The 15,911-nt window shown below is 33.1% G+C and overlaps 1 protein-coding gene across 2 annotated transcripts in view; it reads right to left on the bottom strand.

Annotated features, from left to right (window-relative positions):
• LOC126968057 (apoptosis-stimulating of p53 protein 2) overlaps positions 1-15,911 on the bottom strand; it is a 395,431-nt gene that overhangs the window by 194,654 nt on the left and 184,866 nt on the right. For both annotated transcript variants that reach the window (XM_050812856.1, XM_050812859.1), the window contains one exon: positions 5,374-5,432. In XM_050812856.1, coding sequence (XP_050668813.1) covers positions 5,374-5,432 — 59 coding nt within the window. The remainder of the gene's footprint in view (positions 1-5,373; positions 5,433-15,911) is intronic.

The following is a 15,911-nucleotide window of genomic DNA, read 5'->3' as shown; positions in this document are numbered from 1 at the left end:
TAATTGAATTCGAATTCGGCTGCAACTAAAATCAAATCTATCAAAGCTCCGCCTGATATTACTAATGCCATTGCGCTCAGTGATGAAAATGAATATAACAAATGCTTATTTCAATAGTAAAGCTAAATGGCGCTGTTCATTGACCACACTCATTATCAAAAATGCTCTATTTCTGGACCTATTGTTATTTTTTTTTATAATCATTATACTATTATTCACATTACCAGTGGGAGGCTGCTTTGCAGAGGATGCCGTCTAGATTATTGGTACGACTATAGCGCCTATTTCTGCCGTGAAACAGTAATGTGTTAGCATTATTGTGTGTGTAGCTAGTGAAATTACTGGGCAAATGAGACTTAACATCTTACGTCACAAGGTGACGAGCGCAATTGTCGTGCCGCTCAGAATTTTTGGGTTACCAAGAATACCACCAGCTAAACGTCATGCTCGTCACTTACTGTCATAAAAAAAACTATGCTTCTGTCAGTACAATGTAACCAAGCCGTGAAAAAATCAGAGAAAAACCACTGACAAATATGGCATGTACATTATTTACAGTAATTCTTGTTAAACAGGATTTCCCTGTCTCCAATATTGCATCTTTGGCAACTTACCTACAAATTGCAATCTTAACCCTGTTTATTAATCTATACTAATATTATAAAGCTGCAGTGTTTGTTTGTTTGTTTGTTTGAACGCGCTAATCCATTTATAGGCTATGTTTTTTTTTTCAAAATTAGGGATCCGTAATAAAATTGCTATTTTGTAACACAAGGTGTAAAATCGAAAACCTATTTTTGCGTGCGCTGCAAAAACTATTGACAATAGAACAAAATGATGTACAGGCTATAATATAGGCAATATTTTATTACTTATAAAACTATCGCGTGAATTATACTTTATATGGCAAAACAACGTTTGCCGGGTCAGCTAGTTATAATATATTTTGGTAGTGAGTTATTTCCTTATATAATTGCATATATTTTTGTTAATTAAATTTAGAAATTATTTTCTAAGCTTTATTATTAATAATTATTTTTGAAGGTAAATTATTGTACCAACAATTGAGACCTGCATAGAAATTCTAAATCAAAATAACTTTATTAACTAAAAATAAAATTGACTTCCACTTTATTATGTCAAAAATTTCTATTGTTCAGTTTACTATGGAAAAGATAGAAAGAAATAGTCTTCTGTCAAAACTGGATGATGGAAGGCTCCTTTGCACCGGATGCCGGCTAGATTAAGGGTACCACAACGACGCCTATATCTGCTGTGAAGCAGTAATGTGTAAGCATTACTGTATTTCGGTCTGAAGGGCGCCGTGAAATTACAGGGCTTACTTAGACTTGTCATCTAATGTCCTAAGGTGACGAGCGCAGTTGTAGTGCCGCTCAGAATTTTTGGGTTTTTCAATAATCTTGAGCGGTGCGCATTGTATTCAGCTGAACTGCTTGTCACGTCCTTTATTTTCATAAAAAAACTCATTCAAATAACAGCCAAATATATAAACAACGAATAAATTATCAAATTTAACCAACCACACGGAACAAATATATCGTGGTCGCATTAGTTAACAGTAATTTTGGTATGATTATGAATATGCTTCAGTACCCACAACCACATATTGCCAGAGAATATGCACATATGCCAAAATTAACTTGATCTGTGATCACGTACTGGGATAACAATTTCAAATATTAATTAAACTGTGATAAATAGTTAATTAAGTATTTCTTAATTAACCACACGAAGATCAATATAGATTAGAGATGAAACGGCTAGCAGTTTGGCCGGATACCGGATATTCGGCCAACCATGTGGCCGAATAGCCGAATATCCGGCGGAACTTAGCCGTTTGGTGTATCGCACACACAAACACAGACTTGCGTAGGCGGCGCGCGAACTATCGAGTAGACTCGGTTAGATTCGGTTCTTTTTGTTAATGAGCGAAGTTAGCAGCCTCTCAATGCAGAGAAATTAGTATTTATCCACCCTAATTTGCCCTTAGTGCAGTATGAGTACTAATTAAATAATTTTTTTCTATTACATTCATTTACTATGGTGTGATTAAAAATTTACAACTAAAGCTAATTATATTTCTTAAGTAGTACTAAAACTTTTAGTACTAAAACTAACTAAATAAAGCAAATAATTACTTAAAAATATATTTTTTTATACAGATTTTTTTTAATTCGGCCTGATGCCTATCCGGCCGAATAGTAGGTAATTATCCGGTATTCGGCCGGATAGTATTAACGCCGCCGGATAGGCCGGATCCCGGATAGTTACCGGATATCCGTTTCATCTCTAATATATATGGGCCATTTAAGCAGTTTTAAAACATTAAATGTTAGGGAAATCCACATTTCGAAGTAAATTGAAAGTAAAAGTTTATTTATTTATTAATATAATATGTAGATACATAACTAGTTTCAATTAATTGGAATAAAACAAGCAATGTTTTGGAAAACATTAAATCGAATTTAAAACGAACAAGACAAACAAAAAAAATTCTTTAACCATAACTATATGCTTACCCTATATTGATCTATAAAATTAAAAAAAAAAGCGCTGGGTACTTAAGCAGTAATACAGAAGTGAAAACTTCATCAATACGAGGTTAATAATAGAAGAAGGAAATATTTTTTGTATGTTTTATACAGTTTGTATGTTACATACATTACAGCTTTCTCCCCCCCCCCCCCCCCCTCTCTCGCTCTCCCTCTCTCTATCTAACTCTCTCTCTTATATTTATTTATTACAGCAAAACGATTTTTCATATCAGTCTGTCACAGAATTTAATCTAAATAAAGTAATTATAATTGTCTCTTTTTGACAAACAAAAGTGTCACTTTAAAAAAAAAACACTGTAATTCCATGCCCAATGAATCCTATTTAAATAAAACACTTTTAAAGTATTAAAACGCGTGTAATTGTAACTGTTTTACATTAGATGTTTGCGTAAAAGTTACATTTTTATTTTAGTTAACCCGACGTTTCAAGACTTTTCCAGATCTCGTTATCAGGGGGACTGAATCGAACTATTACGCAAACATCTAATGTAAAACCGTTTCAATTACACGCGTTTTAATCCTTTAAAAGTGTTTTATTTAAATGTGTAACACTCGCGTTAATCAAAGAAAATACAATGAATCCTAGTTGAACTAAATCAAGCATAAAAGAGATAAAATATTATAAGTTATGTAGAAGCTCACAAAGAGCGATTTCTGAATTTTTTTCGGAAGATCAGTTGGCGTCGGGCGTCGGCACACATTCGGATTATTATATCATTTGTGAAATACGAGCGGAGATCATAAATCTTTCTTTACGAATTGGGTATGTCCAACAAATCGTCTAAATAAACTCCAGGAATTCATTTATGTGTTTTTTTCGGAAGAATAATGGTTTAGTAACACTTTTTTGGTGATACCAGTGTCATATGAACTTAAAATCACATAAGAAGGATGTTTGTTCCATAGTTTGGTTATATTTAAGGAAGTAAATTGATATTAAATAGTTGTTTTTCATGATTATTAGAGATTTAAAGCGAAAAAATGAGCTGCCCTTCATTGAGCGGCAAAATTTAACTATTAAAAACATTAATTGTAGATTAAAGGATTACCTATTAAAAAAACTATTACAGCAAACATTATATAAACCTGCTAAGTTATATTTATTCGTTTTAAGTCGTACATTTTCACTGTTATTGATTTAATTTATATCTTAAGTAGTCAATATGTTATGTTTTTAAAGTGATTAACCCTCACTTCTAGGATTAATACACAAATAATATCTGAAAAACATTCTGCTCCATTCCCAAGGTGAGGATTATTTAATTAGAAAGTGATAATAATTCCTTCGAATATTAACACGTGTTTGATACATGGTTCTTTTTGCTATAAAAGCACCCCAAGTTATTTTGTAATAAAATTGAATTTTTGTTAAATGCACTGTTCTTAACAATATGTTATGTTTATAAGGTTATGCCCTCACTTCTAGGATTAATACACAAATAAAATTTGAAAAACAAAATTTTATGAACGATGCGGTAGTCGAACCCACGACCTCCGGCGTTCCGTGCCGGTGCTCCAACCAACTCCTCCTCCAACCGTTCGAGTACCGCCTCGGTACAAAATTCTGTTTGCTTTGTTCAACTCTCAGGTTGTGGCTTCATCTACAGGATCTACTTTACAATTGATAACCTGCTCAACCTAACCTAATATGCAAATATTGGGGTTGAAAATTTTGTTTTTCAAATTTTATTTGTGCACTGTTCTTATTTAAAACTTATAATCTTATTTTCTACTTTTCAGTTTGGTTTTCTGATAAGGCGTGTTATTTTGTTTTTTTTTTCAAACTATTAATTATTATAGATAGTATTATAATAGATACTTGGTAAAAATTAGCTTAATCAGTAAGTGCTATGGAGTTATAAATAATTATTTAATTTGATACATAATTATTTACATATATATACCTATAAATATATAAATATTAAAAGTTTCGCTCTCCGCTCAAGATCTATGCTTATTTAAGTAATATAAGTAGATCTACCGCAAAACTCAAATTTATAGACAAATTTATGTAGGATTAGTATTTCTGCCGAAAAACAGGAGTGCTCTTCTACTGTATTGTGGTGGGTGCAGATTGAACTACTGGCACATGGGAAATTCCATGTTGTCTCAGGGTGACAGGCGCAATGTCATGTGTTGTCAGAACTGACCTCTACAATTTACCACTGGACTGGCGGCTGTCAGAGTGTGCCTGTTTGATATTCGCCATTTTGGCGCTGTTCTCTGAGGGTTTGCTGAACTAAAACTAGTGATGACGACCTTAGCTAAGCAAACATCGATGGTGGGAAACTATTTTTAAAAAAATGTGTACTTTATTACGATGATTCCTTAAGTATAAATAACACGGAAAACTAACAATATTAATTCAAAATGCAAAAATACTTCCAGAGTACTGTACGCTTCTGTCGCAGCCATTTGTATTATACACCGAACTCTACTATATACCACTGGACTGGCGGCTGTCAAAGTGCTATTGTGCCTGTTAGATATTCGGCATTTTGGCAATTAATTCGAAATGCAATAATACTTCAGAGTACTGTACACTTCTCTTGCAGCCATTTATGAAACGTCAAAGTTAGTTCTCTGGACGCTCGCGAGTGGCGCTTCAAATAGCCACAAAAAATTCGCTGTCAAACATATGGAATAGCCTGTCCAAAGGTATACAGGTCAGTGGTTGTCAGTGCCGTCATATTGATACTGGCATGAACAGCAGATGCTACTTAATTAGTAATTTAGACCATTTTTTCATCCTGTCACTATTTACCATACCATATAAAAAATAAGTATTTCTACATACCAGTTCTTCAGGTGATCCCGGCTCCTTCATACCATTGCTCTTATCCGTGTCCCCCGTCTCTGTAACAAACATAATTATTAATGGAATTGAAATTTTAAAATTCAATTTTAAATTCAATTCTTCTGTACAACGTAGACTCCCGACTGACTAACTCTCTGACTTATCAACTAACGGCCGTTTTCAATAACCTATCTATCCTTAGTTTAACTTACTAGAGGTACACAAATCTATCCCCTGACAGATAGCATTGGACTATAACTATATTGGACATAACTATTGATAAATAAGATCTCGTCATTAAACGGTGACAGCAATGTATCCGTAAGTTAAACTAAGGATAGATAAGTTATTGAAAAAGGGCCGTTATATCACGAAACCTTAAAAGGGCTTAGGAACTTAAATTGAACACAGGTAAAATCCTTAAATTATATAACTTAGTACTATGATAATATTTTAAGGAATTTCACCTCTAAGGGGGCTAAATAAAAGATGAACGGTTGTGACCATAAAAAAATTCATATGTCTTCGTCTAGTTATAAAATGTCTACGAAAGAAATGTACAAGTTAGCATATCGTCGTTTTTCTGCAGTTTACCGGTAAGAGGGTGAATTGGGCTGTTTTGAAGGAAAAAGCCGCACAGAGAAGGTCAAAGGTCAAAACAAAGACCAGTTTTACTTGTCTAACATATAATCAAAATATAAACATCAGTATTAAATATTAATCGTATATTTACCTACAGTATATTTTTTTAAAATGTGTTACATTTTATAGTATCCATATTAATATAAATTAATATTTTTTGTTTTTATGAAAATAAGGGACAAGACGAGCAGGACGTTCAGCTGATGGTAATTGATACGCCCTGCCCATTATAGTGCAGTGCCGCTCAGGATTCTTGAAAAACCCCAAAAATTCTGAGCGGCACTACAACTGGTCTTGTCATCTTGAGACATAAAATGTTAAGTCTCATTTGCCCAGTAATTTAACTAGCTACGGCGCCCTTCTGACCGAAACACAGTAATGATTACACATTACTACTACACGGCAGAAATAGGCGCCGTTGTACCCATAATCTGGCCGGCATCCTGTGCAAAGGAGCCTCCCACTGGCAATAGCACTATAAATAATACCTGTATTTATTGTATTAATTAACTTAACTTTAGTGTAAGCTTTATAGCTAGTATTACATATGTATTACAGTGAATCTGTAATTTAAGCTGATATCTTCCCAACAACGTTAATATGTTGTTGAGAATTTATATAACAAATCATTTTGAAACAAAAGCTAGTTCACAACCACAGTATACCCTTTTGAGATACCACATTGATCACGGGAACTTTAACACTACATAAAACTACCTATTGATAGGTTATAAGTCGCGCGTGTCTGCCCGCTTGGGATGTTTTGTTCTAGACGAAGCTAAACCGCTCAAAGTCACGCGTAGCGAGTGTAGGTAGCTAAAAATATTTAGCACATACATATAATAGTATTTTATTAATATTAAAGGTAAAGTTTTGCATAAGAGGTGTATTAAATTAAATTTTTAGTTATATTATGATACTTTTCAAATTTTGAAGTCGGTTTTTTTAAACGTTGTTTTTAATATTTTTTTTAGTATCAGTTAATAATAATAATATATAATCAACCTGAATGAAAGCTCTTAATAAAAAAAATCCTTACACAAAAAACAATGTTATCATCCACGTAGACAAAAATTTACATAAAAAATGTTCATAAAATGAAAACTACGGGGCCAAACCATGTAAAATGTTTATGGGACCAAATGTCATCTAATTCGCATCGAACTAAAGAAGAATGACGTAAATCGTATCATAAATCTTAGAGTAATCGGTGTACATACATAAAAAAAATACCGATCGAATTGAGAACCTCCTCCATTTTGAAGTCGGTTAAAAATAACAAACGGCAACTAACTTATTATTCAAAGTGTTTACGACTTTAATTAAAATTTAATAATAATTTGTTGTACAAAAAATCTTTCCACTCCGTAAATAAATTACTTTTATGTATTTCGGTGCACTATTCAATGCACGCTCGTATCTCGTTAAAAGCTCTGATTGGCTCTGTGTATGACGTAATCAATAAAGCCTTATCTATTGAATGGAAACAAATTAACAGAGCGACTATATTGAATTTAAATTAAAAAAAATTTTCTTTAAAACGGAATAGTATTTCTATTCGAAGTGAAAAGCTTACTTCTTGGAACACTTTAACGACTTATAGTAAGGTGCGATCTGTGGCAAAATTTCTGTCTGTAATCAAATTGCAATGCGCTTAACGTCACTGCTGAATTGCAAAAGTGGATCTAGACATATTTAGACAAATTATTAGTGTGCATCAGATTCACTAAAAATCTAGAAAAAAAAAATAACAAAAAAACAACAGACTTCAAAAACACTATTCCAATAAACAATAGATACAATATGCACTAAAAAGTATAAAAATAATTGCGTATTCTCAGACAATCTAATTAATTAATCTAATTCTAGTTACGATTATTGTTATTTTTGGAGTCGGTGTTAGGTGTCAGGCTTGTAACTACATACATAGGCAAAGGCATGCATATCATATAAGCAATAAGGCAGTACCTACCTCGTCATGAACCTAAATAAATATAGCACTAGTGTTAAAGTTAATTTACTATCTACGGTAGGCAGTCTAAAGATTGCATATACGAGGCAAGCAGCGTTTCATACAACTCTACAGTACCTTGCTAGGAAAACAATGCACGCCCCTGTACATAGGTGAGATGTGCTTGTGTCACACGCGCGACGTGAGGAGGCGAGAGGCGAGAGCGGGGCCGCGGCGGGAGGACACCGATTAATATTATACTCCGGAATAGTGTTTTTGAAGTCGATTGTTTTTTTGTTAAACATTTTATAATCTTAAAGTATTTTTTTTTTGTTTAGCTCTCTGTTTGTTTTGGTTTATCAGTGTAACGGCTGGATCGTATTTGACTGGTATTTCGCTAGCAGATAGCTCCTGTTATAAGAAGTATCTTAGGCTCAAGGACTACATACAATTCATAACCCACATCACTCATATAAAATATACTCTGTGCGGAAAAATGCTTAACAATTGGTAACCCAGTGGGTATTCATTGATGATGTAATTAATGGGCTGTATTGATCACCTTCCATCCAGTGAACTCTACGCTCGTCCTTTGAAGACATACGAAAATTTCATACAAATAAAATATGTATTTTATATATAGAAATATTTTAGCCTAGGAATATTTCCCAAAGTAGAACATTTTTTTTATTTAAAACTATTCTGTCAATTCACTGAGTTTAGATAGATACTTACGTATGTCAAATCAAAATTGCATAAAAATTTAATTTTTAGCTTTAGCATAGCTTGTTACTATAATATGATGGCCATTTTAATTTGAAAGGTAATTTCACGATGAATATTAATTAATTAAAACGTCATGCGATAAATTGTGTTTTCATAATTAAATACTTATTAATATACGTTTTAATATAAAATAAAATATTTTTTACTATATGATTATAAGTCGCTAGACTTCTGAAATGCACAGGAATGTATAAAATATACAATATATATTATATTCTAGGTACATATAATACTCACAAAACTTCGGCTGTCAAGATTTATTTTGGCAAAAATAATACATTTATCATTAAGATGATTATTCCTAGAAATATTTCAAAATATTATATTAAACGTTCTTCATCATAAAATTAGATTGAAAGACCAGATGGTGATATATATAAAGAAAGTACTGCTACCGGGTCCCATTGTAGATAAAAGCCATCAAACAACCCAAGAGAACTACATTCTTAATAATAGTTTTTAGAGTTTATTTATTTAGAAGGAAGTCAGCGAATTAATAATTATATAATATTCTTAAATATTATAACTGTTCATTGTGAGTACATTTATGAATATACGTTCACAAAAATCACGTCACCTTTTTGCTCTTAATAGTGATTTTCATGATTATAACACTAGAAATAAGGGATTGCTTGTAACTTATTCTAGTAGGCTTCATAAGATACATAATAGCTTTAAGGGTCAATGTATACACTTTTAAAATAAAGTCCCAGCCACTGTTCAGGCATTATTTATAAATATTCAAATGTTTTATTTAAAAATGGCTCTGTCGTAAATCCTATTACTCCACAGCTGAATATCTAAGTGGTTGAACAGCCTGGGACTAGATTATGATTATTTTATAGCAATAGCAATGATAGTACAATATTGTATATTTTAATTAAAATATGCACAAAAAAAGAATGCTGGGAGAGTTTCTTGCGCCGCTTCTTCTCTCTCAGAGCGCCATTTGTGTCCGAAGCGGTAGTACTTTCTACTATATTACAAATGACATCAAAAATAATTCTAAAGGAATCAATTTTGAGAAAAAAAATGGTTTTATTTCAAGCGTCCCAAAAAAAAATAATTTAAATTGCTCGACCAAAGCTTTAATTATAAATCTATACTAATATTATAAAGCTGCAGTGTTTGTTTGTTTGAACGCGCTAATCTCTGGTACTACTGGTCCGATTTGAATGATTCTTTCAGTGTTGGGTAGTCCATTTATCGAGGAAGGCTATAGGCTATGTTTTTTTTAGGGATTTAGGGGAAATTAGGGATCCGTAATAAAATTGCTATTTTGTAACACAAGGTGTAAAATCGAAAACCTATTTTTGCGTGCGCTGCAAAAACTATTGACAATAGAACAAAATGATGTACAGGCTATAATATAGGCAATATTTTATTACTTATAAAACTATCGCGTGAATTATACTTTATATGGCAAAACAACGTTTGCCGGGTCAGCTAGTTATAAATATAATAATATAACTAGAAGCAGTTCTTTGACTGAGTTTATGACGCGGGTAGCGTCAAATAACTCAGTCAGCTACCAATCAACTGTTATAAACTCGATAAGCGCACTCAATCAATCATTTAGGTATCAATTAATATGATCACTTTGTTCGTTATCAAAGGATCTATAAGGTCATAACAATAATTACACTTTACGTAACATATAAGTCACTTTCCGAACTTTCGCTGTCAGTGAAGGTATCGGATGCCGTCGAGACTTGCGAGTCTAGTCACGAGCCATACATTAGTTGCTTCGATATTAATTATCCCTTTGGACGGAACAATGGAATCTAAATGATCGACTATCGATTCTTTGTTTATCATGAAAATGAAAATAAAAAATATATTTATTGACTGAATGGACACAAAAAACAACCGACTAAAACGACTCCAAAAATTACAATAATCGTGACTAGAATTAGATTAATTAATTAGAGTGTATAAAAATACGCAAATTATTTATATATATTTCTTGTGTGCGTGTGTATGTCACTGAACTCCTCCTAGACGGCTGGACCGATTTGGATGATATTTTTTGTGTGAGTTCAAGGGGATTCGAGGATTGTTAAGATTCACAATTGAACTACCTCCTAAACGGCTGGACCGATTTTGATGATATTTTTGTGTGTTCCTGTGAATTTGAGATTGGTGTGTGTCTTCAGGTGGATTTGAGAATGGTTTAGATTCACAATTAAACTACCTCCTAAACGGCTGGACCGATTTTGATGATTTTTTTGTTTGTTTTAGTGAATTTGAGATTGGTTTAGATTCTCAATTCCGTCCATATAATATAATTCTCTCCGTCCATATAAATAAGAACTCCTCTTAACGGCTGGACAGATTTTACAAATTTAAGACGTGTGTACAGGACAACGTCTGTTGGGTCCACTAGTATTTTTATACTTTTTAGTGTATCTATTGTTTTGAAGTAGTGTTTTTTTGTTAATTTTTATTTTTTTATCTTTAGTGAATTCGAAGTACACCAACTAAAAGTTTGATTAAATATGTGTAAATATACTAAATTTTTCAATGCAGCAATGAATGTAAGCGCTATTCAATTTGGTGTGACCACGAGTCGGGAATGTAATTTTCTTGCGTGCGTACGTACACGCACACTTTTTATATCATTATTAATATTATAAACGTGAATGTTTGTTTGTTACGCTTTTACGCCGGAGCTTCTGAACCGATTTTAATGAAATTTGGTATAGCGATACACTACAGCTTGGGTAAGGACATAGGCTATATTTTATCCTGGAAAAATCCATCATTCCCGCGGGATTTGTGATAAGCTGAAATTCACGTCGATGAACTATATATACCAATGGTAGGTAGGATTTAGTTTGCCATAACAATCTTCCTCGAAATAAGATTCATGTAATACGTTGGGAACGGGAACGAAAACGGAATCGTAAACTGTTTTTTTAAAACCCTTTATCTTCGCGGACGAAGTCGCGGGCATCAGCTATTATATAAAATATAAATATATATACTATAGGCATGCTAGCGAGAACGCCGGACACCGAGACTTGAATTTAAATTTTGAATAAAAAACCATTTAGTTATTGCGAAATTAATCTTACAACCACCATCACTCTATTATTCTGTTGCGTAAAATTAATAATTTAGAATGTTGCCAACACGGAAAAATGGCAACAGATATTTCTTACGTTGACAGATTGGACAAGAGAAAATTATTTTCTTAATAGACTCGGCGAGATTATCCAGCAACTTATCATAATATAATCATGAAATAATTTAAGAGAAATGGAGCTTTTCCGCAACGCGACAAACGATATTCATGGAAAATTTAAAAGATTAATTAAAAAGGATTGGTTTTTTCAGGCGTAAACGAAATTGTTTTAAAATCGTATAAAAATTCATTTATTTTAGTAAACTAATTTAAGTTTTTTTTTATGAAAATAAGGGACGAGACGAGCAGGACGTTCAGCTGATGGTAATTCATACGCCCTGCCCATTACAATGCAGTGCCGCTCAGGATTCTTGAAAAACCCCAAAAAATCTGAGCGGCACTACATCTGCTCTCGTAAACTTGTGACATAGTTTAGTTGTCAAGTCTCATTTGCCTAGAAATTCGCTAGCTACGGCGCCTTTCAGACCGAAACACAGCAATGCTTATACATTACTACCCATAATCTAGCCGGCATCCTGTGCAAAGGAGCATCCCACTGGTTGAAATGTATACAGAGTGTTTTTTAAAGTGGGACAGTATGGGGAAACCCTAAAGTATAAGAGATACAGGGAAACTGTCTTAGGAAACATTAGGTACTTCTTTGTGAAAAAAAAAATGGTATTGTCAAAATTTTGGTCAAGTGTGAGTTGTCCCTAAAAATGATTAATTTTGATGAAATTTTTTTTTGACGCACATCTACTCAGTTTCACGAGGGGATCATTTTATTGTATGGGAAGAAAAAATCGGGACAGCAGAAGTTAGTCAAATTTAAGAAAATCGTTTTCATTATTACAACCCGTGTAAATTGCCTACCACTGCCCACTGCAAGGTTTTTATTAAAAAAAATGTTGCCTATTCCAGTTTTACATTTGAATTTGGAACACTTTATTTGGTTTAAAAAGGATTAAAATACCTTAAGGTATTCTTACGCGAGCACCTTACCTTACAAATCTAATTTAAAAAAAAAAAAAAAAAACAAATTTTAAATTTGGAACTTCTTGAAACAAACAGTATTTTACTTGATATTTCATTGTTTAAAGTTAACATTATGTTAAGTTTTCGTCATGGAATTATCAAACTCGCATAAAGTAAATTTAATTGAAGCGTATTTTGTTAATCGTAGCTCTGTTAATGCGTTACAGTGGTATCGGGAACGTAATCCGGACCGCGATCAACCGAACCGCAAAATTTTTGACAAACTGGTGAAAAATTTAAGAAGGGGAGGCTGTTTTACACTAAAACGGAGGAGACGAGCCACAGTAATAAATGAATTTACAACTATCGCAATCTTAGGATATTTTGAAGCCTACCCAAAAGCCTCATTGAGGGAAGCTGCTAACAATATCGGTGTGCATAGATCTACAGTACAAAAGAAATTGAAGGCTTACAAGTACAAGTGTTACATAGAAGGTCATCTTGTACAAGCATTGCTTCCAGGAGACACTGACCGGAGATTAGCATTTTGCCAGTGGTTTGTAGCATGCTCGATTAGAAACCCGTCTTTTCCAAGCCAATCCGGCTTTTTCCGATTTGGACAGATGAATGCAATTTTTCAAACAATGGCATGTACAATAGAAAAAATAATCATTTTTGGGCACGTACAAACCCCTTCCGAACTACGGCAACCCATAACCAGGTCCGCTTTTCCTTTAATTGTTGGTGTGCAATATTACATAATAAAATCTTTGCCATTAAAATTTACCATGGAACATTGAATAGTCAAAAATATCAGGAAATATTAAACATGGCTGTGAAATTTTAATAATATCATCTACCAACAAGACGGCGCCCCTGCCCACAATAGGTACTAAACAGTTTTTGAATGAACATTTTCTTGATCGCTGGATGGACACAAATGGCCCTATTAAATGGCCACCACGTTCACCCGATTTAACACCGTTGGATTTTTTCATTTGGGTACCTTAAAGGTCGAATTTATGCAGATACTTACAACTCTGTACAAGAGTTAAAAGACGCAGTGCATTATCATTTGAACAACATACATCACAACGCCTTGTCTAAAGCTACCAGAGGTGTTCTGAAACGCGCTCGTGCCTGCATTCGACAAGAGTGAGGCGAGGCCACTTTGAACATTTACTTTAATGTAAAATTATTTTATTAAATTTACCTAACTTCTGCTGTCCCGATTTTTTTCTTCCCATACAATAAAATGATCCCCTCATGAAACTGAGTAGATGTGCGTCAAAAAAAAAATTTCATCAAAATTAATCATTTTTAGGGTCAACTCACACTTGACCAAAATTTTGACAATACCAATTTTTTTTTCACAAAAAAGTACCTAATGTTTCCTAAGACAGTTTCCCTGTATCTCTTATACTTTAGGATTTCCCCATACTGTCCCACTTAAAAAAAACACACTGTATAACAGACATAAGATGTTGAGTCTCGTTTGCCCAATAATTTCACTAGCTACAGCGCTCTTCAGACCGAAACACAATGATGCTAACACATTACTGCTTCACTGCATAAATAGGCGCCGTTGTCGTACCCATAATCGAGCTGGCATTCTGTGCAAAGGAGTCTCCCATTGGCAAAATTATATAACGTTCTTAAAAGTTAATTAATAACATCTTATTTCAATAATTTAATTCATTGTCCGATGTTTTGAAGTGATAACCTATTTAAGCACGTTGAGCACTCGGTGGATAAAAATTGATACAGAGCTGTCACGCTCGGCTATGCAACGCTCGTTCGAGACAACAAAAGCTGAGATCTATACAGCGTCCTTAGACTTTGCTCAGGCTTTACTTAGGTACGTAAAACTGAGTATAAGCTTACAATAATCTTTGATTTTGATTTTATAGACATTTGACAGCTGAAATTACACTAAGCTTAAGCTAAGACAGTCCAATGCAAGAAAGAAAGAAAAGAAATATTTTTTTTTATTTTGAAACGTATAAGTAAGTAGTTTTGTACAAAGATATAACATAAAAAATAAATATAAACTTAAGATTGATAAACAAGCAAAAAACAAAAAGACTGAAACATTTCTATTAAATACGATTCAAATAAAATGGTCCCAACTCAGCATGTTGCTGGTTTGAAAACTGGTCTTCCATTGGGCCATTTTGTGCCAATGCAAAAGTCAAGTTCTCGTTTTATAACACTCAGTTAAGTTAAGTCTTAGTACGCTCTATAGATCTCAGCCTAAGAGAGTGCGATCACTCAAAGCAAAATAAATTTCGTGTTATCAACCTCATTTCAAATCAAAATCAAAATCACTTTATCCACGTATGACACTTATGTATGAGCTAATAATTTCGTCTTAAACATTGACTATATAATAGACAATTTCTCTCTATGACTTCAATTGTGGTTCGTACTTTTTGTATCAAGGTCCTTTTATAAAGAACTAATATAGTCTTTAGATATAATATTTTAAATTAATAATTATTATCACTCCGATAAAATGGCTATTTATAAACGAGTCAGTTTGAGGATCTAACGTCAAAATAATTTCTATTTAATTATAATGATCGGCGAAATACCAGCGATTGTATAGTAATTAATGTTATAACACGACCCGTGTACTCTATCACGCGAATTATCAGTTAATCTTCATTGTGGAATACATTAATACAATAATTTGTGGGGCAAAATACAATACAAAACATGCCAAATCGTCAATATATATATATGTATAAATATAACGGTTACTGTATATATATAATGATAGATTCGACCGCGAATGCATCATAAACTATCGAAGCACCTCTAATTAGTCCAGAACAAGTCGGTACTAACAAAGTAAGAAAAATTTATTTAAATATATATATGACGGTGGAAGGTTAGTCAATTGGTCAGGATCTTCGTAGTTGTTTATTGTTGTGGGCATTTAATATGACAGCAAGTAAAATACAGTCTTATATAACCAGCAACAAACGTTACAATTGTAAAAAATTGTAACAAAAAAATAACCGACTTCAGAAACACTATTCCAAAACAGTAGAT

Source organism: Leptidea sinapis, chromosome 14 (genome assembly GCF_905404315.1).
Source record: "Leptidea sinapis chromosome 14, ilLepSina1.1, whole genome shotgun sequence".
Classification (NCBI taxonomy): domain Eukaryota; kingdom Metazoa; phylum Arthropoda; class Insecta; order Lepidoptera; family Pieridae; genus Leptidea; species Leptidea sinapis.
The sequence above is the reverse complement of the archived record's forward strand: the minus strand, read 5'-3'. Positions and strand labels throughout refer to the sequence as shown.